At 38.6% G+C, this 26,952-nt stretch overlaps 1 protein-coding gene across 3 annotated transcripts in view; it reads right to left on the bottom strand.

Moving 5' to 3' along the window:
• SMAP1 (small ArfGAP 1) overlaps window positions 1-26,952 on the bottom strand; it is a 202,943-nt gene that overhangs the window by 24,247 nt on the left and 151,744 nt on the right. For all 3 annotated transcript variants that reach the window (XM_043591751.1, XM_043591749.1, XM_043591750.1), the window contains exon 7: window positions 8,220-8,310. In XM_043591751.1, coding sequence (XP_043447686.1) covers window positions 8,220-8,310 — 91 coding nt within the window. The remainder of the gene's footprint in view (window positions 1-8,219; window positions 8,311-26,952) is intronic.

Here is a 26,952-nt window from a genome sequence, read left to right as displayed (position 1 = left end):
TGCTGGCCCATAGCTGCCACCGGTTTGGGAGAATGGCAAGGCAGTGAGGGAATGAGGGATGGCAAGGAAGAGTACATGCCCTGTCTGAATTTCAGCAGTCTTCTTCTCAGTTGCCTACGGCCGGCCCGCTCCACCATTCCCACTGGACTCGAGGAGACTTGGCAGGTGAGGACCTGGACCCTGCGTTGGAACCAGTAAGGCTGGGGCCCAATCTAGTGAGGCCCACTCACAAATGTGGAAGGGGGACCTGATCACTCCCCGAGGCTTCATAAGTCTCCCAGGTAGGAATTCTATGGGAGGGAATATAATAACCTCTGGTGTGTATGTGAATGTGCAACTCGGTCTAGCTTGCCTGCAGAGTTCGATTCTGTGGCTCCACGGGCAGGTGCCCTTGGGGACCCCAGGGGCCCACAGAGTCTGAGTGGGCCCGTCTGCTATTCCATCATGGATGGCACTCGGTCTATGGCAATATCAGAGTGGTTTCTGATCATGGGTTGTAGGGCTGGGACCTATGGGGCTGAGCGTCACCTGGGTTCCTTCGGGACATGGCCAGGCAGGCATCTGACTGGTCTCCTCATTGGAGGGGGTGCCCTGTCCCTCTGTCTTTGTGACTCTGCCTCACAGGAGCATTATGGGGTCAGGATGGAGCAAGGAAAACCAGGCAAAGGTTTAGGAGCTTTATCCGGAGACTCACCCAGGGAGCCAAAGAAGCAACCCACCGCTCAGCTAATGTTCCCCTCTTCATGACTCATCAGGCTCCCTTCTCCCTTCCCTGAGCTTGAAACTCCTCCCCTGGTTGGATCTCCACCACTGCCAGGTTGCTGCCACCACAGCCGTGCATTTCTCTTCCCTTTCCAGGCCAGAGAACCCTCCCCCACAAGGACTGAAGGCCAGATTGTGCCCTTGGCCAGGCGCAGGCACTCTCCAGATGCCAGTCCATATCCTCTGTTATCAAGAGGCTCTCAGGGGGTTCAGAGTAGGGGGGGTGAGAAGGCCATAAATATACCCAGAAGCAAAGGGATAGGCCCAGAGCCTCCTGAGCAAGGGTTCAATGAACCTACTGCAAGGGGAAAGGACATCAAAAAGAATAAGTGTCCCAACCAGGGAAAGTCCCAAAAACCCAGCCGAAATCAGGAGGAACCTCGAGAAGGGGACCTTACTGGTTTGGCCGAGATAGAATCAGACTAAAAGGGACACTGACTCTCCCTCCCTGTTCCTCTGCCTAACAGATGTGAGGGATTCTCCTTCATTTCCCAGGTTAACAGCCCTAATTGGAGCCAACGGTGGTTAGTGTACCTAGGGAGAGGGACTTTAAGGAATGTTCCCAAGCAGTTGCTGCTTCTGCCTCCCACCCCCGCCCACCATCCCCTCATGCTTCTGCACCAACGTGGGTGTGGTCCTATACCATCCTCAGTGTCTCAGGCACCACTGGTTCCTCCTCCCACCCTCCAAGTCAAAGGAGCAAAGTGCACTACCCTTTGGACCACCATTTCAGATATCTCCACTGGTGCCCCAAATGAAAATTGACAATGGGGAAAAACTGATTGACTTTTAGGCGGATGCAGGTGAAACATATTCAATGTTTAAACTTTTAAGTTTATTGCACCTGTCTTTAAACTTATCAGCAAAAGTCAAACAATCTCATGTTATCTATGTTGCAATTTGTTAATGATAATTAATTTTGTCTGTCTCAAAGTTTTCATGGGTAATTGTTAAGATAACTTTGAAGGGCCTTGGAACCTGAAACTTTCCAAAGAGGATGGGATGCTAAAGCTTTGAATATTGCATATAGATATGTGTTTTTAACATCTTATTGCTGAGAAATCAAGGCTATTCGGACCTACTGGAAAACATGCTTTGTACATACTTGGTTCACAAATTTACCATCTAAAAAAATTCTGATGTAAATACCTCTCAATTGGTTACTAAATCCTCAATTGGAGACTAAGGTTTCCTAAGAGTTAAAATTCTAAATGTACTTAAGACTGATGAAAATAAAGAAAGCAACTCTGTATGTAGGGAAATAGGAGGTATATAAGAAAGATATAAAGAATGGAAATACAGTTTTGTTGAGGGTAAAAGAAAGTAATTTTGTCTTAAATGAGACTGGTTATTTGAAAAGAAATGGCTTTGGGACAAAATATGAAAGCAAAAGAAAGTTGTAGAAGGTTGAGATAAATGGAATTTTAAAAATACACTGATATAAGGTTGAAATTCTGCTTTTCTCCCTGCTCAAATGACAATGTTTTGTTGGACTGTTGATCTGCTCTTGATAAGATGATGCAAACAAAGGTTTGTCTTCCAGGAAAACCAAAGTTTTAGGTTTCATCTTTATCAGGTCTTTGATTACTTAGTTAAAGGTTCTCAATGTTAAAGGAGCTAGGTTTTCGTAACAACTATATAATGCTATACATTCACCTTTAGGATCATTTATTGCCACCTTGGTTGAATAAATACAGTTTTAAGATTTTTAATGATCTGTAATCCTTTTTAGGATGTACTTATAACTTCCTAAGCTTTTAACAAGCTTCCAGGATTTAAATGGTAAATGAAGTCTTTTTGACCAATTAGACCCTTTTATTTGGGATGGTAATAAGTTCCTTGGAAAAGCACTGTCGTATAATGGTAAACCTTAGGTTGTATTGCACAGGTAAATGCTGTAAATGTCCAAATATATATGCAATTCCTAAAGTTTTAATGTTTTGGTATAAGGTAATCACTTAATATTCTGATTACCTGAAGTGTTATGTGTCACAGAAATAACCAAATTTCTTTGTCAACTGCATCATAGTGAACTCTCATCAGATCTTTAACAATGTCTATTTCTGAGATTTTGTCGTTTATAATTGTTCTTATTCTCTCACAAAACGTGTTTCTTCTTCAAGGAGATTTGTCAAAAGGACTTTGGGGACAAATACGGGTATTCGACATCTCTAAGATTAATACTAAAATGGGTAAGAATTTCCAGAACTCAAAAGCTGCATTCAAATTGAACAAGAAATAGGAACATGGGATTAAATGAACTGAGGAAGATTATAGTTTTGTTATTCTGGTTGAAAATATTGCTGGTTCTCTAACGTTTGCTCTTCCAGATTAAGAAAACTCTCTCTTGAGAGATCTATGATATACAGAAATGTCATAAAGTATTCATTTGTAAATGCTTCAGTTTACAAATTTTCTCTGTATATAACTCCTCTGAAATTCAAAAACTCAGTGAGTATTCTTTCTTTCGTGGCAATTACAATTGTTTGCATAAATTCAATAAGAATCTGTTCATCTTGTAACAGGTCACCATTGGAAATACTGGTTATTTTACCAAGGCTTTGACTGGAATGTCATATTTGAGAGTGGCATTCATAGACTCAGATATGACCAGACAGCTTTAAGGAACTAAGGTTGGCTTTATGAAACATGGAGCCATAAAGCCCCTTGGGAAGGCTGGCCTGATACCTTGCTTACAGAGTTCCCAGCAGCCTCACCAGGTGAGTAAAGAAGGTTACTTCCTGGCAGGTGCAGGAACCTCAGGATATCTTGGGGACCACATGAAGAGGAATTTGCCCAATTCTATAGGTATTGTAGGCCTGTCTGACGGCAAGTATTTGGCTTGGCTTCTGGCCTGGAGAGGCTACTAAAAGTTCAACCCAAGATTCCTTATGAAAGGTTCCAGCAAAGCAAACTTTAAAAGATCCTCATGATCAATCGCTATTCTTGCTGAGCTTATGTAAATAATTAGGCCAGATTTGTTAAGACTGGATTTGTTCTACAAATGCATTGGTCTCAATTTGGCTATCTCTGGAGAGGGGGGATTTTTAGAGCAAAAAACTCTTGTTTCAACAATGCACCATTATGGATGTTAAATTCTAGTTATGATTGCCTTTAAATGTTTGTTGTTTGCCTAGACAACTTGAGGTAAACTTCAGAAAATTGTCACAGTGTTTCACGTATAGGCAATCTTCTGTGCTTGTTATTCTATGGGGATAATAATAAGACCCCATGAATATATAATTATTTAAACAACTGGAAAACAGGATAGACCTCTAAATATGCAAACCCTATCTTCCCTAAACCTGATCTGACAGCTACCAGAAACCCGCCCCTTTTGAAGACTTGGAGGTGGACTTTACAGACATACAACCAAATAGAGGGTTCAGTTTCAGGTATCACCCCATGGGTCCATTGCTCCAGAGCTGAGAAGGCCAACTCAGAGGAACCCTCAACCTGGCAAAGTGATCCAGATCCAGTCAACCTGCTTAAACTGACCCTCAAAAAGACACTGATCCCTGAGATCTCCAGCCCTGCTCCAGCCACACCCCGGAAGCTGGGTGGCCTGTGCACACAGACGCTTGAGGACTCAACATGTGGATTCCCAGGGGTTTGGATGCAACTCTGCCAGCCCTTGCCCCTCACTGGTGTCATAGCCCTGATCTTGCTTCTTACTGTTGGGCTGATAGAGACTGTACCAACAAGCTGGACATGGGACAAAAGATGAATGCTGGATCTCACATACCTCCTCTGGATGGGAGGATTATTAAGTATTGCCTGTATATTATGATAACCTCTCTCAACCTCACAACTGCCACTTACCCACTTTTGCCCCCAGGATTGTTATATGACAATAAGGGGGTCAAGGGCATTCAGCACCTTCACCTCCCTCCACAAAGATTGCTACAAAGGAAAAACACCCACTCTCTGTCAGTTACCAAGTGCCCCATGGACTAAGTATTGGACTGTAGAGATAACCCAAAGTGTCAGGAACCCATATCACAACAAGGGCCTCCAGAGAGGGAAGCCAGCTTGCTACACTTACCTTCCTCAATGGGGGATCTCGAACGGGGGAGGGGGTGCAAGACAGGGCCCTTCAAAAAGTTATAAAGGATACCCAGGATAGGGTAATACAAGCCATAAGGGTGACCACTCCCCTGGCAGCCTACCAGGGTTTGAACCTGTCAGCCCTCAATCAAATGCTTACCAATTCCCCACTCCAGCATTGGGCCAACACTACTCTCCAAGTCCTCCAGAAAATAGATAATCACACCCAAACCTGCTGGATGTACTTGCCCCTCAGCCGGAGGGCTTACTTAGCCACTCCGATCCCTTTGACCAGGGAAGCTCCTGAAAATCTCAAAACCAACACCTCTGTCTTAACTGGACCCCTGGCCACTGAGATACGTCTCACAAATGCCAACAATCTAATCTGTACAGTCCTTGAAGGTATGAATGGTACCTCTCTATGCGAAAGAAATATAACCTTAACGAGGAATACAACCCTATGTTCAACCCCTGGGGTATTCTATCTGTGTTCTAACTCAGCCTACCGATGCTTAGAGGCCAACTGGACTCAGATATGTTATTCCATCTTCCTAACCCCATAGATATCCGTATACACTGAAGATCAGCTCCTAATAGCCTTTAGCCCCAAGTCCTGGGCTAAACGGGCAGTTCTGCTACCCATTCTGATAGGAGCAGGAATTGCGACAGGAATAGGAACCGGAATAGGGGGCATAGGTTCATCCATAGGACTATTCCACAGACTATCTCAAGAGCTAAATGAAGACATGGAACAGGTAGCAGATTCTCTGGTAACCTTACAAAACCAAATAAACTCTCTGGCGGCAGTGACCCTCCAAAATAGGCAAGCCCTCAACCTCCTCACTTCAGAAAAAGAAGGAAATAGTTACAACTAAGGTTAAGGAACTGAAGGAAAGAATTCAATGTACACAACAGGAAAGTATCAATCAATAGAAAGGATGGGATCTCACAGATTGGGCATTCTGGCTTCCTACCCTGGTGGGGCCCCTCCTCTACATAATTTTACTTGTATCCATTGGCCCCTGTATACTGAATGCCATGGTATGTTTTATTAAAAACACTGTTGCTCACCAAACTACTGCACATATCTTAGCCTTCCAAGGGTACCAACCTGTAAAACTAAAAGGTGATGCCTGCTAAAAGTTTTTTTTTTTTTTTTTTTTTTTAAAGGCATCAAAGGGGGGAATGTTGGAGAAGTGAATAAATACTGCACCAAAAATGGCGGTTGAAGCTAAAACAAGCTCTGGTCTCTAGCTTAGAGACCCCTCCTCAGGATTCTTTTTCCTTTGTTTGCTGTGTGCGTGAAAACCCCCACAGATATGGAAGCTGACTACTAAAAATTACCCTCCCCACTTGCATTCGGCGCTCAGATCTTTGGAGAAACAGTCTCCTCTGAGCCCGCCGGTGTTAAATAAATCTCCGATCCACCAAGATCTCCAAGTCCTGCTTGGTTTTTCCGCCAGCGTACCAGCCTGGTTCCATAACATTTTAACTTCCGATGCCACCACCTACTCTAAGCCACTGTCATCTCTCACGTGTATTATTCTAACAGTTTCTTACTGGTTTCCCTGCTTCCAGCCTTGCCCTGCTACAATGTATTCTTTTTTTTTTTTTTTTTTAATTTATTCTTAACATGGTAGTTACGATAATTCTTAAAATCTTAGGTCAATGTATGTACATTTTTGCTGAAATGTCTCCAATATATTTCCAGGACACTCGGAGTAAAAGCCACAGTCTTGTTACAACCTACCCCACACATTTCTTTCCCCTGTCACTATTCCACTCTGGCTATACAGTCACCCTTGCTGCTCCCTGCACATGATAAGTAAGCCACTACTGCAGAGCCTCTGCACATGCTCTTCTCTCCTGCTGGAATGTTCCTGCCCCACACATCCAGACATCCACAACTCCTTCAGGTCTTTGCTCCAGTAAGACTCAGCACCCTCCATGCCCTGGCCACCCTATTTAGAATTACAACTGCTCATTGTTGCTTTATCTATACAACTTACCACAGAAGACCCATAATATACTTTACTTAACTGTTATTCCCTGTTCCCCCAAACAGAATGAATGCTCCAAAAGGTCTAGTACTTTTATCAGTTTTCTTTCATAGCTACCTCCCTAGTGCTTACAATGGTGCCTGGAAACACAGGAGACACTTAATAAATATTTGGTCAATCAATGAATGAATCTGTAGGATAAGGGTCGGGTCTAGCTTATATTTTACATTTCTAAGTTATAAACCAGACACTTAGACTGGAAAGGAAATTCTACAATGAAGACAAAGATGCATATAGTTTTAGTCAGATATTTTCTTACCTTGGTATTAAGTCTTTTTTTCTTTTCTCTCATTTACAGAAAAGAAAATAAAATACATAAATTATACAGACTAGAATTCAACATAATTATTTCAGAGCCCCTGGACTGAAGCCCTATTTTTAAAATTACAGTTATACATACTACTTACTTTTACCATCACAGAAAATTTTTACCTATTGGGATATATTTATTTGCACACTATACCAGTTTCCTAAGAAATGAATAAAACATTCAATTGTAATTTTTAAAAGAGAAAACAATTTACTAAGAACAAAGCTCAAGTTTTAGAAAAGTAGTGAATGAAGTTCAACTAAGTATCCTTCTTTTTTTGTTGTTAATCTTTCTCCAAACTAAAAAAAAAATCTTTTACATTAATTACTGCTGAAGGCTCAGATATTACTAAAAATAACCATTTATTTAAAGCTATTTTTGTAGGAAGAGAAGAAAGATATCAAAAGAGCTGACAGTATTTGTAGATAAGTACAATGTTAGCATTCCTTGAAGGGAAGCCTGTTTGCTTACCAGGCAGACAACATGTATCTGTCAGTCATAAGAATAAATACGACATTCAATTAAAATGAGCACTTCTTATTGTCATCAAATATATGAAATGAATGCACCCACTAGATCTAGGTATAAAGAGCATCACTTCAGTTAACCAAAATTAAATTTTATTTTAAACCCGCATATATTATAATAAGGCTACCCCATAATTATTATGCTAAGGGAATCCCCCAGCAAAACTAAATAAAGAGAAGTGGGGGTGAGAGGGAGAGAGGAGAAAAAGAATCCTTACTCTTTATTTTAAATGTTGAAATGTCAGTATACTAAGCCTTTGAAGATTTCTTTGATATCTCTTCCTTCCCCAAGGAACTCATTACTTGTATTTCAGCCGAGACAGTGCTGACAGATACTAGCTCTTATTAAAGACTTCCCTTTTTGTGGGAACTGAATACACTGATCATACCATTTTCAAATTCAGTTAACAGGTATATTTTGGCACACTAATGATAAAGCTATTATATTCATTTCAAGTAAAGACCTCAATTATTTTTTAACTCTTAAGGTGGTTTGTATCTTTTACTACTTACCAAGTCCTAAAAGATCAACAGTGGGCTCTGCAGTTTTTTTAGGGCTGGTACTTTTTTTAGGCTCCAACTGCTGATCTTCTTTCTTCTGCAGCTTTAAAACAAATAATCAGATTTACGAATTTTTCTTAAATAAGTTGAACAAGTCTTTTAAGCCCCAATTAATCATGCATATTTTTGATATTGTGTAATGAAGTATATGAAGCACAGAGTAATGAAGCCCAGAGAATTTCTTATTGCATAAAAAAAGTAAGCATGATCACTGAGCCTGAAATGACAAACCTTACATATTAGGATCCCAAATAGTAAATATACACTTTCAATCTTTTTTTTTTTTTTTAATTTTTTTTTCAACGTTTATTTATTTTTGGGACAGAGAGAGACAGAGCATGAACGGGCAAGGGGCAGAGAGAGAGGGAGACACAGAATCGGAAACAGGCTCCAGGCTCTGAGCCATCAGCCCAGAGCCCGACTTGGGGCTCGAACTCACGGACCGCGAGATCGTGACCTGGCTGAAGTCGGACGCTTAACCGACTGCGCCACCCAGGCGCCCCTACACTTTCAATCTTAATGTAATTATTCTTAATCGTTCAAATCCTTTGTATGAAATTACACTTTAAAAACAATTTTTTTTTTAATGTTCATTTTTGCGAGAGAGAGACACACACAAAGCGCGAGCGGGGCAGAGAGAGAGAGAGGGAGAGTGAGAGAGAGCGAGAGAGCGAGAGAGCGAGAGAGCGAGAGAGAGAGAGAGAGAGAGAGAGGCACGGAGACACAGAATTCAAAGCAGGCTCCAGGCTCAGAGCTGTCAGCACAGAGTCCCACATGGGGTTTGAACTCACGGACTGCGAGATCATGACCTGAGCCAAAGTCGGATGCTTAACTGAGCCACCCAGGTGCCCCAAAATTACACCTTTTTGAAAAAGAATTGCGTTTCCTATCATTTGCTAGCTACTGTTAATGCACTCTATTAGCAGATGCTGGACAGGCCTCAGAATCTTCATGAGCACACTGTTATTCCCCTCCTTCACAGTGCCGACATGTGAGAAACCTCGGTACCAACAAAAGCCTGATGAAATACTACCTGATATATTTTCTCCTGACTCTACACTATCAGCTACATTTTAAATGCAATGTTCTTCCAGTTCTCAGAAGCCGAAATCAGTTACACATTCTGAGCTTTATCTTTCTCATTTACACAGAAATGTTGTATAGGACAGACATATATCTACTACATTCTCAACTCAAAAGCCGCTTTTTCCACTTTTTTTAAATGTCGATATAATTGGCATATAACATTGTATTAGTTTCAGGTGCACAACATAAAATGATTCCATATTTGTATACATTATGAAATGATCACCATAGTAAATGTAGTTAACATCCAACACCATATACAGTTACAGAATTTTCTTTCCTAAGATGAAAACTTTTAAGACCTACTCTCTTGGCGACTTTCAAATAAATAATACGGTATTATTAACTATAGTTACCATTCTGTACATTACACCCATAGGAATTATTTATTTTATAAGTGGAAGTTTGTACCTTTTAACCCTCTTCACCCATTCTGTCCACCTTCCACCCCCACCCCTGCCTCTGGCAACTACCCATCTGTTACATGATCTGTTCCAAGATCTGATCCAGGATCTTGTTTGTTTGTTTTTTTTTTTTAGATTCTACATATAAGTGAGATTACATGACAGGTGTTTTTCTCTGACTTATATATTACACATAGCATAATGCCCTCAAGGTTCATCCAAATTATCACAAATGGCAAGATTTCATTCTATTTTTTGGCTGAATAATATTCCATTAAATATATAGCCTACCTCTCTTAAACCAAGAAAGTAAAACATTTATTCATTCACTCACATTTATTTCTCAAACTATCCCCATAAAATCATTTCTTCTGCAACTACCTAAAGAATTCATAACTTGTTCCATGAGTGCATTTTTGTTAGCTAGACAGATATATAATTTCTAAGAACATATATCTACACTTAACTTGTTTTTAGTCACTACTGTCTCTTCAGAATTATTTATTATATTATATACTTAAGTAACCTACCATCCCAAGTATCAATGCTTTAATAAGCTTCTCAAACACAGAATTATCAGCCTGTAATAATACATAATTCTCAGAGGTTTAACATAATCCATTTCACATTCTTTTTATTTTTCCCTTCCAATATTGGTAAGACTTACCTTGTATATAGCAAAGTAATTTGAAAGAAAGCATAGTTTATAGTAACCAAGGAGGCAACTCCTTCCAACTAAATACTTAAACTGCTAGAACTTCCTTCCTTCCCTTTTTTTCTTCCTGGACAACTTGCATTGAACGTATAAGCACTCAACACTTCAAGAAAACCTGAGGATTAAGTGGCCAGAAAGCACTCAAACTTCAAATACTCCTGAGTAGGTTCTAGCAGCTTCCTCATGTAGGTCTTCATTGATCTTCACTCATACCCCTCTGCCTGGAATACTCTAGATGTTGAGATATACATGTCTTATGCTTAGCAGGTACATAAAAATCTAATTCCTGATTTAACTTAAAATCAGAAAGCCTTAAAGTTGAAAATAAATAATCTAGCCAAACTCATTCACTTTGCAGATTAATTGAGGTTCAGATATTACATGCCAAATAGGGAAAGAGTACTAACTAAAGCTTATTTTTTGTCCCTCAATTTACAATTGTTTCTTTGATATATTTCCCTGAAACTTCTTCCCTGCAAAGAAGCATGGAATAAACCTGTGAGGGATTCCTTCCTATTTACTTTCTACATTCTAATAATGTGGCATTTTTTTTCAGGCCAAAATGACTTCTTTTTTGGTTTATGAGTTATTTTCCCACCAAATTAGAACTACCTTTTAAAATATTGCTGAGTATGGGGTGCCTGGGTAGTTCAGTAGGTTAAGCATCTGACTTCAGCTCAGGTCATGATCTCACAGTTTTGTGAGTTCAAGCCCCACATTTGGCTCTTGGCTGCAGGGCAGAGCCCACTTCAGATCCTCTGTCTCCCTCTCTCTCTGCCCCTCCCCTGCTTCTTACTCTCTCTCAAAAATAAACAAATGTTTTTTAAAAAGTTTTTTAAAAAATAACAAAAATTGCTGAGTATGCAATTACTCATTGTTTAGAAAGCAGGGAAAAGCCAAATCAAACAAAAAAGAGATCCTCTGGTAATCCTGACTCCCATCCTCAGAACTACTGAAAAAAGTTTGGAAAATATCTTTTCCTTCCAGATGTCACACATCTATATGTGTCCCAAGAATTTTCGTCTTCTGATTGCAATTGCATCATAATTTAAATGGGTGTTTGTCGACCCATCTCCACAGAAAACTATATAATACTGAATATGTGTAGAGTTGTGCAGGGTAAAGAGAAACATAAAGGTAAGAATAAGGGGCATATCCTAAATACAGATTATTAAACTGCAGACATGGCCCACTATTGGGTTTTGACACCAAATTTATGGATAACAACTAGAAGGGTTTTTTGGCATTTAAAAAGGTGAAACAGGAAACAAGAGCGCACTGTACACAGTAAAGTATTCATGAATTATTTTGTACATTTGTGCACACATGTGAACATACGCAGCCCAGACCATAATGTAACACGTATTTCTTACCAGAATCACGAGCTGAGAAACACTGCTCTAAATATCGTCTGCTCCTTTGCTCCTACAGCGGGTCAACCTATATGAGTAAGGAATGTCTACGCCCTAAACCTTACCAACTACTCCAAATAGAAGTGGTTACTCCAGATGGATTTCAACAACTCTTACAGTTGGCACCTCATAGGTTGTCCCACAAGTTAAAAAGGCAAAAGGGTCGATCACTTTAAAAACTATCTTGTATAGGGCACCTGGGTGGCTCAGTCAGTTAACCGTCCAACTTTGACTCAAGTCATAATCTCATGGTTTGTGAGTTTGAGCCTTGCATTGGGCTCTGTGCTGACAGCTCAGAGCCTGGAGCCTGCTTTGGATTCTGTATCTCCCTCTCTCTCTGCCCCTCCCCTGCCCACGCTCTGTCTCTGTCTCTCAAAAAATAAATGAATGTTAAAAAAAAAAAATTAGGGGTGCCTGCGTGGCTCAGTTGGTTGAGCATCCAACTTCTGCTCAGGTCATGATCTCGCGGTCCATGAGTTCGAGCCCCGTGTTGGGCTCTGTGCTGACAGCTTGGAGCCTGGAGCCTGCTTTCAATTCTGTGTCTCCCTTTCTCTCTGCCCCTACCCAAATCATGATCTGTCTCTCTCTCTCTGTCAAAAATAAACATAAAAAAATTTTTTTTTTAATTAAAAAAAACTATCTGGTATTTCTTCATCTTAAAATTATGCTGAAGCAGTATCATGAAACACTGATATGTGGCAGAGATAATTTGAGATCACTCTTTTATATCTTCATAGTAATCCAAGTACTGCCTTATATAGATTAGTGAGGCCTACAAAGATTGAATGCAGATGATACTCTGTTCATAAATGTAAACTTAAGAAATTAACCTCATTTCTAAACTTAAAAAAAGGTGGGGGGTGCCTGGGTGGTTCAGTTGGTTAAGCATCTGACTTTGGCTCAGGTCATGATCTCATGGTTCATGGGTTCAAGCCCCACATCAGGCTCCACACGGATGGCGAGGAGCCTGCTTGGGATTCTCTCTCTCCCTCTCTCTGCCCTTCCCTGCTGTGCTCTCTCTTTCTCTCTCACTCTCAAATAAATAAACAACAGCAACAAAAAAGAAATTAACCTAATTTTTAAAATTTTGAAACCTATTAAGAGAAAATTCAAGGGTACACCAAAGTATCAATATCCATAGATAAGAAATCTTGTGGGGCGCCTGGGTGGCTCAGTCGGTTAAGCAGCCAACTTCGGCTCAGGTCATGATCTCGTGGTCCGTGAGTTCGAGCCCCGCGTCGGGCTCTGTGCTGACAGCTCAGAGCCTGGAGCCTGTTTCAGATTCTGTGTCTCCCTCTCTCTGACCCTCCCCCGTTCATGTTCTGTCTCTCTCTGTCTCAAAAATAAATAGTTAAAAAAAAAAATTTAAAAAAAAAAGAAATCTTGAAATTATAGCCAGGATAATATTTAATTTTTTTTTAATGTTTGTTTATTTTTGAGAGAGAGACAGAGCACGGACAGGGGAGAAGCAGAGAGATAGGGAGCCACAGAATCAGAAGTAGGCTCCAGGCTCTGAGCTGTCAGCACAGAGCTTGACGTGGGGCTTGAATTCACAAACTGCGAGATCACGAGTTGAACCGAAGTCAGATGCTTAACCAACTGAGCCACCCAGGCACCCACAGCCAGGATAATATTTAATCTTTCAGAGCTACATATCCATAAAAGATATTAATTTTATATTCAATGTCTCTGAGTGACTTTCTGAAAATAACTGAAAATTAATTCTCATTTATACTTATAATTATGTTTATAGATCTTTGTGTAAAATGACAGAAATAAAGTATTCATTTTCCTTGGATGAATTATAATATCTAAGAAATACAGACTTGAAGGACAAAAACATTTTTGCTTATATAGTGCTATTAAAAGGGTTTAAAAAAAAACCTCTAAAAAATCTTCTAAATTATACAGTCCTCTAAAAGACTCAATCTTTTAAAAAACACAAACTAAAAATACCTAGGTCTTGCATTTTATTCCATGATAATGTATATTTAAGCCCAATAACATCACCAATAAATTGAGAGGCAAAGCCTGTTTCAAGGAGGCTCTACTTATAGCCATGATTTAATATCATGTCCACTGCTACGGCTCCTTGACACACATTCTAAAAGCTGACAAGACACTCAGTTTTTTACTTTAGAGGAAGATTACGGAAGGCCTCAGACACTGAACTAGGAAGAGAGTGTCAAAATAATAAATCTCCTTTCTTCACCATAAAGCATAATCTAGCATTTCAAAAATGAAACATTTAAAATTATCAAGAACAAATCTCAAGAAGTAAGATAGGAAGTTAGGAATAGTTTTTTCCTTCTCCCTCATTACAACATCCACATTAACAAGGCAATGTGATGGCTTTTAGATAGCCAGGATTTATCAAGAAAGAAGCAAAAGCACCCTGTGTTTATCCTAAAAAACACCAACTTCATTGCCACTCTGAAGTCTACTTAGTTTCTACAGCAAACCTATTTTTCACTCTCTTTATATAAAAGAATTTATATGTATATACATACATATGTATATCTATCTATCTCACCAGACTAATGTTAAAGAAGAACTATAAGTGGATTCCCAAAATGTATTCCAGTTAAACATTTTGGTTAACAAACAGGTGTATAAATGATTATGCCTTCCTGACAATCTGTTCTAAAATGAAAAAAATCTTTAAGAATGTATCTGATTTCTACCAGCTTTACATTATAACACTATTTATACTAAACTTACATTTAACACTAAGTACTATTTATCAAGTATTTTCAGGTAACAAAGATAATAAATAAATCTTAAACAAAAATATTAATACACAAATTATTAATTTGTCCTTTTGTTCTACAGCATACCAATTCTGTTGTACTTTGCAAAGAATAACAAGATGATATTATTAAAATATTTGAAATGTAGCTATCATATAAAGCATGTAATTTCCTGAAGCCAAATTTTAGAAGATTTAAGAATAAAAATGCTATTGGGGCACCTGGGTAGCTCAGTTGGTTAAAGCATCCAACTTTTGATTTTGGCTCAGGTCATTATTTCTAGGCTCATGAGATCGAGTCCTGCCTCAGACTCTGCACTGATAGCACAAAGCCTGCTTGGGATTCTCTTTTTTTCTTTTTCAAAGTAAATAAGCATTTAAAAAAAAAAAAAGAATAATAATGCTATTATCTTGTTAGGATTTGGGGGCAAGGATATAATAAAGGGTGATAATAGTAAATCAAGACCTTGCCAACCCCCTTTTCCTTCATGTAACTGTCACTGCTTTGATTATTTCACATTTACCTTAGACATATCAATCAGTATGTACAGAATCAATCCACTGTAAATTCTCCTGCTACTAAAAACATCACATATGGAATTTGCCTTTTAATAAGTGAGAAATGCAGTCAACTGTCAATGAATAAAATTAGGCAACTTAAAATTTATTAAACAAAATTTTCTAACAAGCAAGAATACTGATCTACTTAGATAAAGAAATTTTATAAGTTCCTTAGACTCATATTAAGCAGATGTCTCATTCATGATCAAAACCTTTATTAGCAGAAGCTTCACCAGCCTATTTTTTTTATAACTTATAACACTACTCCACAGGTTATAAATGCATTAAAAAAAGACTTAATTTCCAACTCCTACACTTACCACCTTGTTAAATAACAGAAATAACAGCTGAGCTCCTAGAAAGTGATTTACTATGCTTTAGCGACCAATAATTTATCTATTAATGTAGATAATAGCATTAATACATATTATAAGAATACGGAAGCTATACAATTCTCTAGGTTCTATAAGTAATTAAAAACTTTTCTTTAAAACTAACTACAACTCAAATTATGCCTTAACTAGTTTATCTATAATCAGTTTCCCTTTACATTTATAAAATCATACAAGCAGAAGGGACATAAAATATAGTATGTTCAACTCTCTCATTTTAAAGTTAAGGATATTAAAGTGATATGATTTGTCCAAAGACTCCATAGTCACCAGAGTGGCAGGGGCTAAAATCGTGATAGGGCTCCTTCTCCCATACCATGATGCCTTTTCCTTAATAATTTCTATGTATCACAAATTAGATTCAAAATTACCCAATGCTTATTGTACATGGATACTATTTTTCCAATGACACAAAGAGAAGCTACAAAGAAAGGAACCACAATCTAATAGAAGGAACAAGGCAAGTACACAAATAACTTCAACACAAGGTAGGGTATAAAGAGCATATGAAAGGTGTAAGATGCGTCTTATGCTCATGATGGTGGTCATGGGATGATTAGCACTTTAAAAAGGAAGTAGTATTTACTCTGAAGTCTGTAGGAAAGATGGGAAGGAGTCCAATAGGTAGGAATTAGTTTTAAAGGCACCATGTGAAGAAAACTGAGTATGGGAGAGCAAGAAAGACAGTGGACATACCAGACTAACTTATAGGTCTAAGTGTACAGAAACAATAAAAGATAAATTTGAAAAAATAAACTAGAGCTACAGTGTGGAAGAACCCGAACAACCGAACAACCAACTAGCTCTAGTAATTAGATAGGCCACCAATTTTCAAAGACGGTAGCCAAAGCAATTACTCCTAGGGAAATGTGTTATGCATATGAACTGTAGTGAGAAAGAAAATTTGATCACTACCATTGTAAGCATAGGGGTGTGTTGGCTATGCCACGATCAGAGCATTGTTTTAGGAGTGTTGGGTAGAAGCCAGATAATGAGCAGAAGAAACCCCCCGAGAAACGCCTTTATGGTCAAGAAAACCAGGTCATGTTCCCCACAGAATAGGATATAACAGCCTAGAAAAACTGTACCTAAGAAAGTACATGCATAGTTCAGGAAAAAACGTGTCCCCAGCTTGACCTTTAGCTAGTGATAAATCCATTTACATACATGTGTTTTGTGGTTAAGACTCCCCCCTTATGGGCTTTTTAGATACATTATGAGAATGGGCATGTGTAGTAAGAAAGTGGTTATATAATCTTAGCTGTCAATTAAGGAGCACTCAGCACCACCCCACTATAAGTCACAGGTCCTCCCAGTCCAGAAAAACTTAATACATATCCAACCCCAAAACAACCAAGGGGCCGGTTCCACCTCACAGACCTGCATGCTTTCCCTTAGAGAGCATACTGTGCTTTAATGAAACTGCTCTCTACTTTCACTTAGGGCACCAATCTCTAAGTCTTTACTGCCTAAGTGTCAAGAGCCAAGACAATGCTTTTGGTGCTGACAGGAGGATTAACATTAATCTACTCCCTCATTACAACTTGAAATCTGAGATAGATTTTCTAACAAGTTACTCAATAACATACAATTCTCAGAATAGTACTCTCATCTGGGTGCCTGTTGAAATCTTTATAGTAGAATTTCACTTTTACTAAATTTCTAGTAAAAATCTATGAATGACAAGTTACTTGAAAGCTATTGGGTTGTACATCATCATATATTCTACTATAAAGTTGGCAAAAAATGCAAAGATTGAATCATCTTTGTTGTTTACCCAGTAGTCATTCAATTGTCTAAAATCAATACATTAATAAAAATCACTCAGTCTTAATTCCTAGGAGATATTGTAATAATTACTACATATGTGTTTATATGTGCATGCTATCACAACCAAATTATATACAATCTGCTTAAAATTCTTTTGTGCAGGAAATAATCTTGTACATAATCTGTTTATTTCCAGTGTCTCATTTTGTTGTCCTTACTCAGAATCTTGTTAAAGTTTCCTTTTTTCTTATCATTCTTTATAATGTACTTATAAATTTTTTTCACATTAAACTTATCAATACTTCGTATATTCTGTTTCTGAATTTAATACTCTTTCTTAAGTTGTATTTTTGGGGTTCAATTTAGAACTGTAATGTACATTTTACTTCCCGAATCATATGGACATCTTCTGGTAAATGGCTCTCTATATAGTCTAGGGACATCACGATCCCAAACAATATCTGACTGAGCTGGAGAAATACCAAAGATTTATATAACTTTCAGAATAGGATGGGGACTTAAAAGACATTTGGTCAGTTCATTATGTGATGTCTAAAACACCACTGTAACATTTATCTTACATGGCCAGTCTCTGTAAGAAAGTTTTCCAGTATCAGGGAATCACTGGATACAGTAATACAGCATACTCCATATTCAGACAATGCTATATCAGAAAGTTTCCTCTTCAAGTGGCTTGTAACATCTACTTATTTACCTCTATTTTCCATGACACAGTCATGCAGAAAACAAGGGAGAAATGACTTTAAGTGCAGCCTGGACCCTCTCGGCAGCCACAGCAGACCACGAATTCACACCAAGCCCTCATACATCTAAAATTCCCTGATATTTTCCTCTGTGCTATTATATTTAGGGCAGTTGAGGTCTGGATGCACTTATTTCAGAATTATACTTTTGTCCAACTTGTTGGAATTTTTGCGTTTAAGATTATCTGAGGAATTGTTCTGTCAAGCAGTGTCTTAACTAATCTTTGTCGCTTGGTTATTTGAAAATTTGAACATCACATTGATGTGCTCAGTTAATAAAAATGCTGAAAAGAACAAAGTCCAGGACTGAGCCCTGAAGAATGCAGCTAACTCCCTTGACACTGACATCAATTCTATTAACTCGATTTCTCTGGTAAAGCTGTCCATCCAGCTCACAATCTATGTACAATCTGCTTGTCAGGCCTACCTGTCTATATCATTCCCAGAAAGATATCTAAGAATCTCAAACAATAAGCTATTCTTAGGGAACCCATGTAAGCACCCAGTAAGTGATGTTAACACTCTGAAAAAAGAATGAAGGCATTAAAAAAACAATCCCATTTGAGGGTGCCTGGGTGGCTCAGTCAGTTGAGTGTCCTCTTGATTTCGGCTCAGGTTATGGTCTCATAGTTCATGGGTCCAAACCCCACACTGGGCTCTGGGCTGACAGGGCAGAGTCAGCTTGGGATTCTCTCTCTCCTCTCTCTGCCCCGCCCTCTTCCCTTCCTCTCTTTCTCAAAATAAATAAAATCCCATTGAATTTTGAATAGAATTCATGTCAAGCTCAATGATATAAGTAAGCATTCATAATCCACACACATTTTCCTTCTAAGAACCTGGACATTTGCCTATCTCTAATCTTCTAGTTCCTATCTTAGTTTGTACAGTTTCTCCAAAAATGAGCTATAGTGCTTTATACATTAGGTCTGCAAGATTTCCCATTATTTAAACACAAAGATTGAATGCCTACATTGGCAAAATGATAGTTATTTTGAAGGATTTTTGTGAGGATTAAGTAAAATAATATAGACAGAGTCCCTGTCATAGTGGGGGACACATAATATGTGCTTTATAAATGGCAGCTGATGGTGATTATGGTGGTAGCTTTTACAGTTATGTGCCAGGATCTGTAAAGCACTGGAGATACAAAGATGAGTAAGCCTTGGTTCCTAATCTTCAGAGCCTTATATTCTAGACAAGCAAAAAGACTCAAACATAACTGGTTCAACAATGTGGTTCAATGTGGATTAGCACAATGATGGTGTTAAAAAGAAATAAAGGAAGTCTTCTAGAATCTCACAGGAATGTCATGCTTAGGCTCAGCTCAGCATGTGTCTGAATAATGCATTATGAGATGGGTGATTATATGTTTCAGTTTGCTCAGGACAACTGCAGTTAATGCCAGTTATTCCAATTTAACTGTTAACAGTGCCTGGTTTCACTCTTAGAGGTATCTAGTTTGAAATACTCATCACAATTCTACTTAGAGCCTTTGTCTGGAGACAGGAATTAGCTACAGTACTGCTGGACTCAGGTGTAAAGGGGTTCCTCTCCTTCTAGCAGTGGTAAATTCCTTGAGGACAGAATGAACTATCAAAGTTCTATAAGACTGTGGACTGCATGCAAATGTCCAGTCAGCCTCTCAGTAATGAATTAGCAGGGCTGGAAAAACAGTCGGTTAACCCAACAGAAGGAGCAGGCTGTATCTGCATCTATGTCTTTAACATTCATCTTACTATTGTTATTTTTGCCTTACACAATCTGGAGGTTTACAGAGAAGGAAAAAGGGTAGGTTTTGAAAACTACTACTTATTAGCAAACTATAACTGAAAGAAAAAATTGGGGTACAGTTGGAAAGAGGCCACCCCCTTGCCCATCACACAACACACATTCGTGAGGAACCTGGTGCTAAACCATTCACAGACAACCTGCTTCTAGGCCAGGGTTTTATATGTAGCTGAGCAGCTCCCTTGTAGCAACCCACTGAAAGTCAGCCCTCAAAATAAGAATTTGTAAAATAAATAAATAAATAAATAAATAAATAAATAAAATAATAAAATAATCATAACAACAACATCGAATACAGAAAAAGGAAAGAAGAACACTGGCCAAACATCTAAGTTTAAACCTAGCTTGGACACTTCCCACCTGTGTGACTTTGAACAAGTCACATTATCTCTGAACAGAGTCGGCTTCATGGGTGTAACATGTGCAGTCCCACAGAGCCCCACAAAGGGTTTAATAGCTATTGCACCTTGAACTTCTTCATTTTATCTTTAACTTGATTTTGTAAATCCAATGAGACAATGAAATATAAGCGTAAGCACAGCAGATATGTGCAATATGTGCCCTTGCTGCCCATTTTCATGTAGTGGTCATGATGTTCCATGAGCACAGATTTCCTAACATAAGCATATTAGGTCTACAACCGGGTCAGCAGGGTATCGCCAGCCCTAAGAAGCCATGCTTTCTGTTTCAACAAGAACTTAGAAAGCAGAAGGCGGCAACATATTCTAAGAAATAAGAAAGACCGGGGGGGGGGGGGGGGGGAGGTGCCTGGGTGGCTCAGTTGGTTAAATATCTGACCCTTGGTTTCAGCTCAGGTCATGTATCTCATGGTTTGTGCGTTTGAACCCCACATCAGGCTCCACACTGGCAGCACAGAGCCTGCTTGGGATTCTTTCTCTCTCCCTCTATCTGCCTGTGCCCCCCACCCCCACTTTCTCTCTATCAAAACAAATAAACTTAAAAAAAAAAAAGAAAGAAATAATAAAGACCAAAATCTCCTAGTCTTTCTTACTTATGTCACTTCCCTGTACCAACCAACCATTTATAGTGAAAATGATGACAAAGAAGTAAAGAGAAGGGCAGAACAATGGATAGTATTCTTCCTTCACTCTTTCCTCATTTATCAGTTAATTAAAAATAGAGAATGTTCAGAGCACTTGGGTGGCTCAGTCGGTTGAGCGTCAGACTTCAGCTCAGGTCATGATCTTGCAGTTCGTGAGTTCCAGGCCCATGTCAGGCTCTGTGCTGACAGCTCAGAGCCTGGAGCCTGCTTCGGATTCTGTGTCTCCCTCTCTCTCTGCCCCTCCCCACTCGCACTCTGTCTCTCTCTTTCAAAGATAAACATTAAAAAAATAAAATAAAAATTAAAATTAAAAAATAAAAATAGAGAATGTTCATGGAATATGTGCATTATTGAGAAGTAAAATACAAACAGTATAGTTTTGTTCAGTATTCTCATTATTCTGGTAAGAACAAAATACACATGTGTGCACAAGCTAAGAAATACAAAGTGTGGAAATTTGATGATTCCACATATGAAGTAAATGCTCTTATGAATGCAGTAAAAATGTGCATTACAATATAAAGATGAATGATAAAATTCATGTTAATGATGTAACTTTTTAATTTTTATTTACTTAGAGCAACACTATTTTATTAATTATTTTTTAAGGTAAATTACATCCCCGATGTGGGGCTCGAACTCATGTTGAACTCATGTTATTTAACATGAGTTGTTGTTTAACAAATAAAAGACATGCTGACAAGTTGAGAGAATGTGGAAGAAAAAAAGCCTTGTATTTTATTTAGTACATTTAATGTTACTTTTTTCTTTTTTTTTTTTAACAAGGCCCTGCAAGTTATACAGCTGGCCCTGTCTCTGAGCCTTAGTTTTTGATTTGTAAAATAATAATAATAACAACCATTAAATTCACCTTATGACTGCTAAAATAATAATTAAGGTAAATAATACAACAGTTTCAGGAAATTTCTGATCTGACAAATAAGCAGCCTGAGTGTCACTATTTGACCCTAACAAATAAAAAGCTGAAACTGAAAAATTAACAATTTTTTAGATTACATCAGAGAAGTGATATCACAAGGCAAACAGCAGCCCCCAAAACTGGAGAGACAGACAAGAGAATGCAGAGAATTTCAATTTACTGGAGCAGAAACCCAGCACTATTCAGGGTAGAAAAACCTGAATCCTATGTAATTGACCAAGTGCTAAAGACTCACAATCTGAGAGTCAAAAACTGCAGAGGGATCCAGTTATATGGGGGCCCTCACATTTTTGTGAGTTTTAGGTTCAAAAGCACTACCAAGGGGCACCTGGGTGGCTCAGTAGGTTAAGTGTCCGACTTCGGGTCAGGTTACAATCTCACAGTTCACGAATTTGAGCCCCGCATGGGGCTCTGTGCTGACAGCTCAGAGCGTGGAACCTGCTTCACATTCTGTGTTTCCCTCTCGCTCTCTGTCCCTCCCCCGCTTACACTCTGTCTCTCTCTCAAAAATAAATAAACATTAAAAAAATTAAACAACAATAACAACAACAAAAGCACTACCAAGATTCTCTTAGTGAAGACTGGAGAAAAACTCCCTTTGGTTTTGTCACAGGGTGGGGAAATGGAGACCTCAACCAATTGTAGTTTTATTAGAACATAACTTGGCCGGGAGATAGGGAAATACTCAAATTCAGCCCCTACCAGCCATCCTGTTCCATCTGAAGTAGAGGGAAATGGGCATTTGGAAAGTTCATTGCCTAGGGACACAGGCTCACTAAAAGACAAGACCTAATCACAGGACTACTGAATGCTTCCCTTCTTTGCACACTTCACCGCCACATTACTAAAGCCCTTTTTGCCAAAGTTCCTTTCACCCCATGTGTACATTATACTCATCTTTCAACAAAAAAATTACAAAGCATACAAAAAGGCACAGAAGAGTTTGAAAAGACAGACCAAGCATCAGAACCAGACTCAGATACAGCAGAGATGTTGAAATTATCAGACTGAATTTAAAACAACTATGATTAATATGCTAAGGGCTCTAACAGAAAAAGTAGACAACATGCAAGAACAGATGGGTAATGTAAGCAGAGAACAGGAAATTCCAACAAAGAATCAATGCTATAGATCAAAACCACTGTAATGTAAATGAAGAATGCCTCTGATGGACTCATTAGTAGACTGGACATGGCTTACGAAAGAATCTCTGAGCTCAAGGATATGTCAATAGACATTTCCAAAGTGGAAAAACAAAGAGAAAAAGACTGAAAAAGAAAAAGGAAACAATATCCCAGTGGGACAAATATAAAAGGTGTAAGATATGTTTGGAATATCAGAAGGGGAAGAAAGAGAAAAAGGAACAGATAAAATGTCTGAAGCCATAATCACTGAGAATTTACTCAAATTAATGTTGAACACCAAACCACAGATCCTGGAACATCAGAGAACTAAGTAGGATAAATGCTAACAAACAACAAAAAACCCTCCACCTATCATACAATTTCCAAACTACAGAAATCAAAGAGAAACAAAAAATTCTGAAAGAAGCCAGCTTGGGGGGGAGGGGGCAGAAATTTACCTACTGAAGAAAAAAATAAGAATTACACCCAATTTCTTTGTAGAAACCATGCAAACAACAAAAGATCAGAATAATGTTGAAAGAAAAAAAAAACTCACAAACCTAGAATTCTGCAGTCTACAAAACTACCCTTCCAAAGAAAAGGAGACATAAAGACTCTAAGACAAACAAGAATGGAGGGAATTTGTTACCAATACACCTGCCTTTCCAGAAATGTCAAAAGAAGTTCTGTAGAGTGAAAGGAAATGATATAGGTCAGAAACTCAAAATTACATAAAGAAAAAACATAAAAGGATGAAAGGTGAAGGTAAAATAAGATAAAAACTACAAAAGTGCTTTGCAAACTGTAAAAATAAAAAAATATAAACATTTGAAGTTTTAATGTTACTATTACAATTTAATTCTTCTGTCTCTCCTTCCTTCCTATTATCTCAGAAGCTGAAGGCTCTACATACCATCTTATCAGGTTCTATGATCAGAACACAGCATTGCCATTGCTTCTCAGCCTTTTGACTAAGATCAAGTGTAGAACACAGCATTGCCAAACATTTGAGTGCTACTATGCATTGTCAGCCTGCTTGATCAGACACCTTATACTGTTTCAAGGTTTTCTTCATAGCCAGCTGTGAACTCTAGAAATCACAGCAACTTATTACTAGATCACAAGAAACCTCGTAGAGAATTTCATTCTTTCACTGTTTGCATTAATATGGTGCAATAAGTCTACAGTGAAAACACACTCAATTCTCAAACACAGAGGATGCTTATTTAAAGTTCTTGGTTTTCATAAAGTAAAATATATAATAAATGAAATCATTCTTAGTAAAAGACAGAACACTTTATTTTTTTATATGAACTTTTATTTTTTTTATTTTTTTAAATATGAAATTTATTGTCAAATTGGTTTCCATACAACACCCAGTGCTCATCCCAAAAGGTGCCCTCCTCAATACCCATCACCCACCCTTCCCTCCCTCCCATCCCCCATCAATCCTCAGTTTGCAGAACAAATACTTTATAGCTACTTTATTTCACAACGCCATTTTATATAGTTATGAGCAAGGTAACATTATTTGATACTTAATACGTCTAAACTCGTGTTTTAATTATTCTAGTAATTTGGTAGGAATTCCATCCAAAGATGTAATTTGGTGTTACTACAACCAACACAACCACAACAACAACTTGCATTCAGGAGTTCACATGTAGTTAATCCATGTTTTTCTTTTTGACTGTTATTAGCTAATAATAATCAATCTAAGAGTCATGTTAACATATACAGGTTTGGAGACTGTGCGCTTTCAGAAAAAGCACAGTGAATTAACATGCTGTACTGCTACTATAGTTACGACTACTAACTAGCACCCCCGCTACAAACACTACTACTATTAATTACATATCTCCTTCCTCTCCCCTGCATTAGCTTCCAACCCAACCTGGTCTCTCTCTTTTGAATAGAAATTCTCTCTCTGGCACTTAGTTGTAGCTATTTCAGAATAATACAGTGCTATCTTCCAATACTTTACTTCTAGCTTTATGGCTTCTTTTTAAACTAAAGAAAAGGTATGTAACTCCAAGCTTATATCTTCTGGTTCTGCCAGAGAAATATGGGCCCTCAGCTTAATGATACCAGAGAGGGAGGAGCACAATGAAAAATTTTCAAGACAACTGAATGTATTACACAAGTTATCAGATATTTTACCAACAACTAAAGAACAGACTACTTATATGAAAAATTATTAATTTCTAAAGTCAAAGACAAAAATGAAAGCTGCAAAGTATTTCCTGCAGGATTTGGGTAATCACAAATAGCCAACTGACTGCACCCATCACTGGATATGCATACTTACTGCTTGTTCCAGGTGCATTATTATTGATTAAAGACAACTATTAAAAAGAAGTTATTGTTAGGCAGAATGAGCAATGGAAAGAAGGCAAAGTCCAAGTCCATCAGGGAAATGACAGAGACATGAGCTGGAGGCAGGGATGGTAAAAGCCCCAGGGCACAACATCTTGACATTGTGGCTTCCAAGACCTGGGGCTAACAGATCAAGAGCCACAGGTGCCTAGTTTGTGCACTCCTCTTCCACTCTGCCCAAGGTAACCCCTACAGTCATTATAATACATTTGCAATGCAGGTACAGCCCCCACCCCCACCCCCAACCTTCTCCCCAAAAGAAAAAGGCTACCAGGAGGTTTTGGTAGGAAGCTTGTAGGGTCAAAACTCCCCATCCCAACCTGTGGGAGGAGTTCCCCAAAAGACTGGAAGCAGCCTCCATTAGAGACCACCCTACTGTATGTCACAGCTCCTCACAGTGCAGAAAGACCCAATAATATCCAATCCCAAAACAACCAGGGGCTTGTCCTTCCTCTTGGAACCTACCCACTCCCCCACCTCGAGAGTGTACTTTTGCTTTTATAAACTGCTTTGTATTTGCTACTTTCCTTCTGGCTGTCTTACTAGAGCACAGATCCCCATGTAAATCTTCTCATGGGGAATCCGAAGACTGAAGCATCCATTCACACAATGCAGACACTCCCACTGCTAACATTATCACTGGCAAAGATTCAGGACAGGAGCTATGGGATTTGAATCCTGCCATCACTTACACACTGTATAATCACACTCTGTCCCCATGTCTTCATCTGAAGAATAAGGTGGTTGGATTAGATTGCTTATGTCCTTACCAGCTCTAAAACATTAAGAGACTATAAATAATGTCTGAAGTGAGCCCTAAATAACTCCTCTCTATATAACTGCCTGTATGAGTATGGGTGCTATTGGGCCTCACCAAGGGCAAGTGTATACATTTTCATACAGCCTATCAGCTACTGCACCAGAATCTTTAGTGCAGAGAAATATCTTTCTAAATGGCAAGGCCCATACAGATATTCTAAGATATATCATGAAAGTATTAATCAGTTTAGCTATCAGCACTGTATTAACTAATGCTCTTAGAATTACAAAGATTTATTAATAATTCATCCACCAGGAACTTTTGCTATAAAAGCAATAGATGTTGACTTTAAAAATACCTTCTAGGGGCGCCTGGGTGGCTCAGTCGGTTGGGCATCCGACTTCGGCTCAGGTCATGATCTCACGGTCCGTGAGTTCGAGCCCCGCGTCAGGCTCTGTGCTGACAGCTCAGAGCCTGGAGCCTGTTTCAGATTCTGTGTCTCCCTCTCTCTCTCTCTCTGACCCTCCCCCGTTCATGCTGTCTCTCCCCGTCTCAAAAATAAATAAATGTTAAAAAAAATAAAAATAAAATAAAAATACCTTCCATGTTTTGATTTTTAAAATTAAAAAATTTTTATTTAAAATTAAAAATTTTTTTTAATGTTTATTTATTTTTGAGAGACAGTGTGGGTGAGCAGGGGTGGGGGAGGGGCAGAGACAGAGAGAGACACAGAATCTGAAGCATATTCCAGGCTCTGAGTTGTCAGCACAGAGCCCAACGC

This window comes from Prionailurus bengalensis, chromosome B2 (genome assembly GCF_016509475.1).
Source record: "Prionailurus bengalensis isolate Pbe53 chromosome B2, Fcat_Pben_1.1_paternal_pri, whole genome shotgun sequence".
Classification (NCBI taxonomy): Eukaryota; Metazoa; Chordata; class Mammalia; order Carnivora; family Felidae; genus Prionailurus; species Prionailurus bengalensis.
This window is presented reverse-complemented; position numbering and strand designations above follow the sequence as displayed.